At 39.8% G+C, this 450-nt stretch overlaps 1 protein-coding gene across 1 annotated transcript in view; it reads left to right on the forward strand.

Annotated features, from left to right (window-relative positions):
* The window catches only part of LOC119587243, a 7,703-nt gene that overhangs the window by 2,631 nt on the left and 4,622 nt on the right, over nucleotides 1–450 (forward strand). The window contains exons 2-3 of the mRNA XM_037935996.1: nucleotides 202–225; nucleotides 362–450. The exon at nucleotides 362–450 is cut by the window's right edge and continues 800 nt beyond it. Coding sequence (XP_037791924.1) covers nucleotides 202–225; nucleotides 362–450 — 113 coding nt within the window. The remainder of the gene's footprint in view (nucleotides 1–201; nucleotides 226–361) is intronic.

Below are 450 nucleotides of genomic sequence, written 5' to 3' on the forward strand. Positions count from 1 at the left end.
GGTGGTCGGCTTTCTATCTACGATAAAAGTACTAACTTTACTCATGGAAATCAGAGGGTGAATTTGATACGCGTAGGGGAAATCGGTAGAACCAGTGGCGCAGGGCGGTTTGAGGAGCGAGTTCTGGCTCTGCAGAATAAGAGAATGCAAGAGCGAAAGGAATTTGCATGTGTATATAAACTGTCACTTGGATAACGAAAGCATTATTTCACCATGAAGTTGTTGGTAAGAAAGGCTTGTCTGATATACATGGTATTTATCGACATTTATATTTTTGATTTAAGATTTTAAAAAATCTAAGAATGGATATGTATTTGAGTATGCGAAGCATAGTATATATATTTTAAATCTCTTATCACAGGTAATAGTCACCACGGTCGTGGTCTCGTCATCAGCGGCTCCCCAAGGCTATCACCTGGATACGCCTTCAGGACCAAGCTTTGAAATAAG

This window comes from Penaeus monodon, chromosome 22 (genome assembly GCF_015228065.2).
Source record: "Penaeus monodon isolate SGIC_2016 chromosome 22, NSTDA_Pmon_1, whole genome shotgun sequence".
Taxonomy (NCBI): Eukaryota; Metazoa; Arthropoda; class Malacostraca; order Decapoda; family Penaeidae; genus Penaeus; species Penaeus monodon.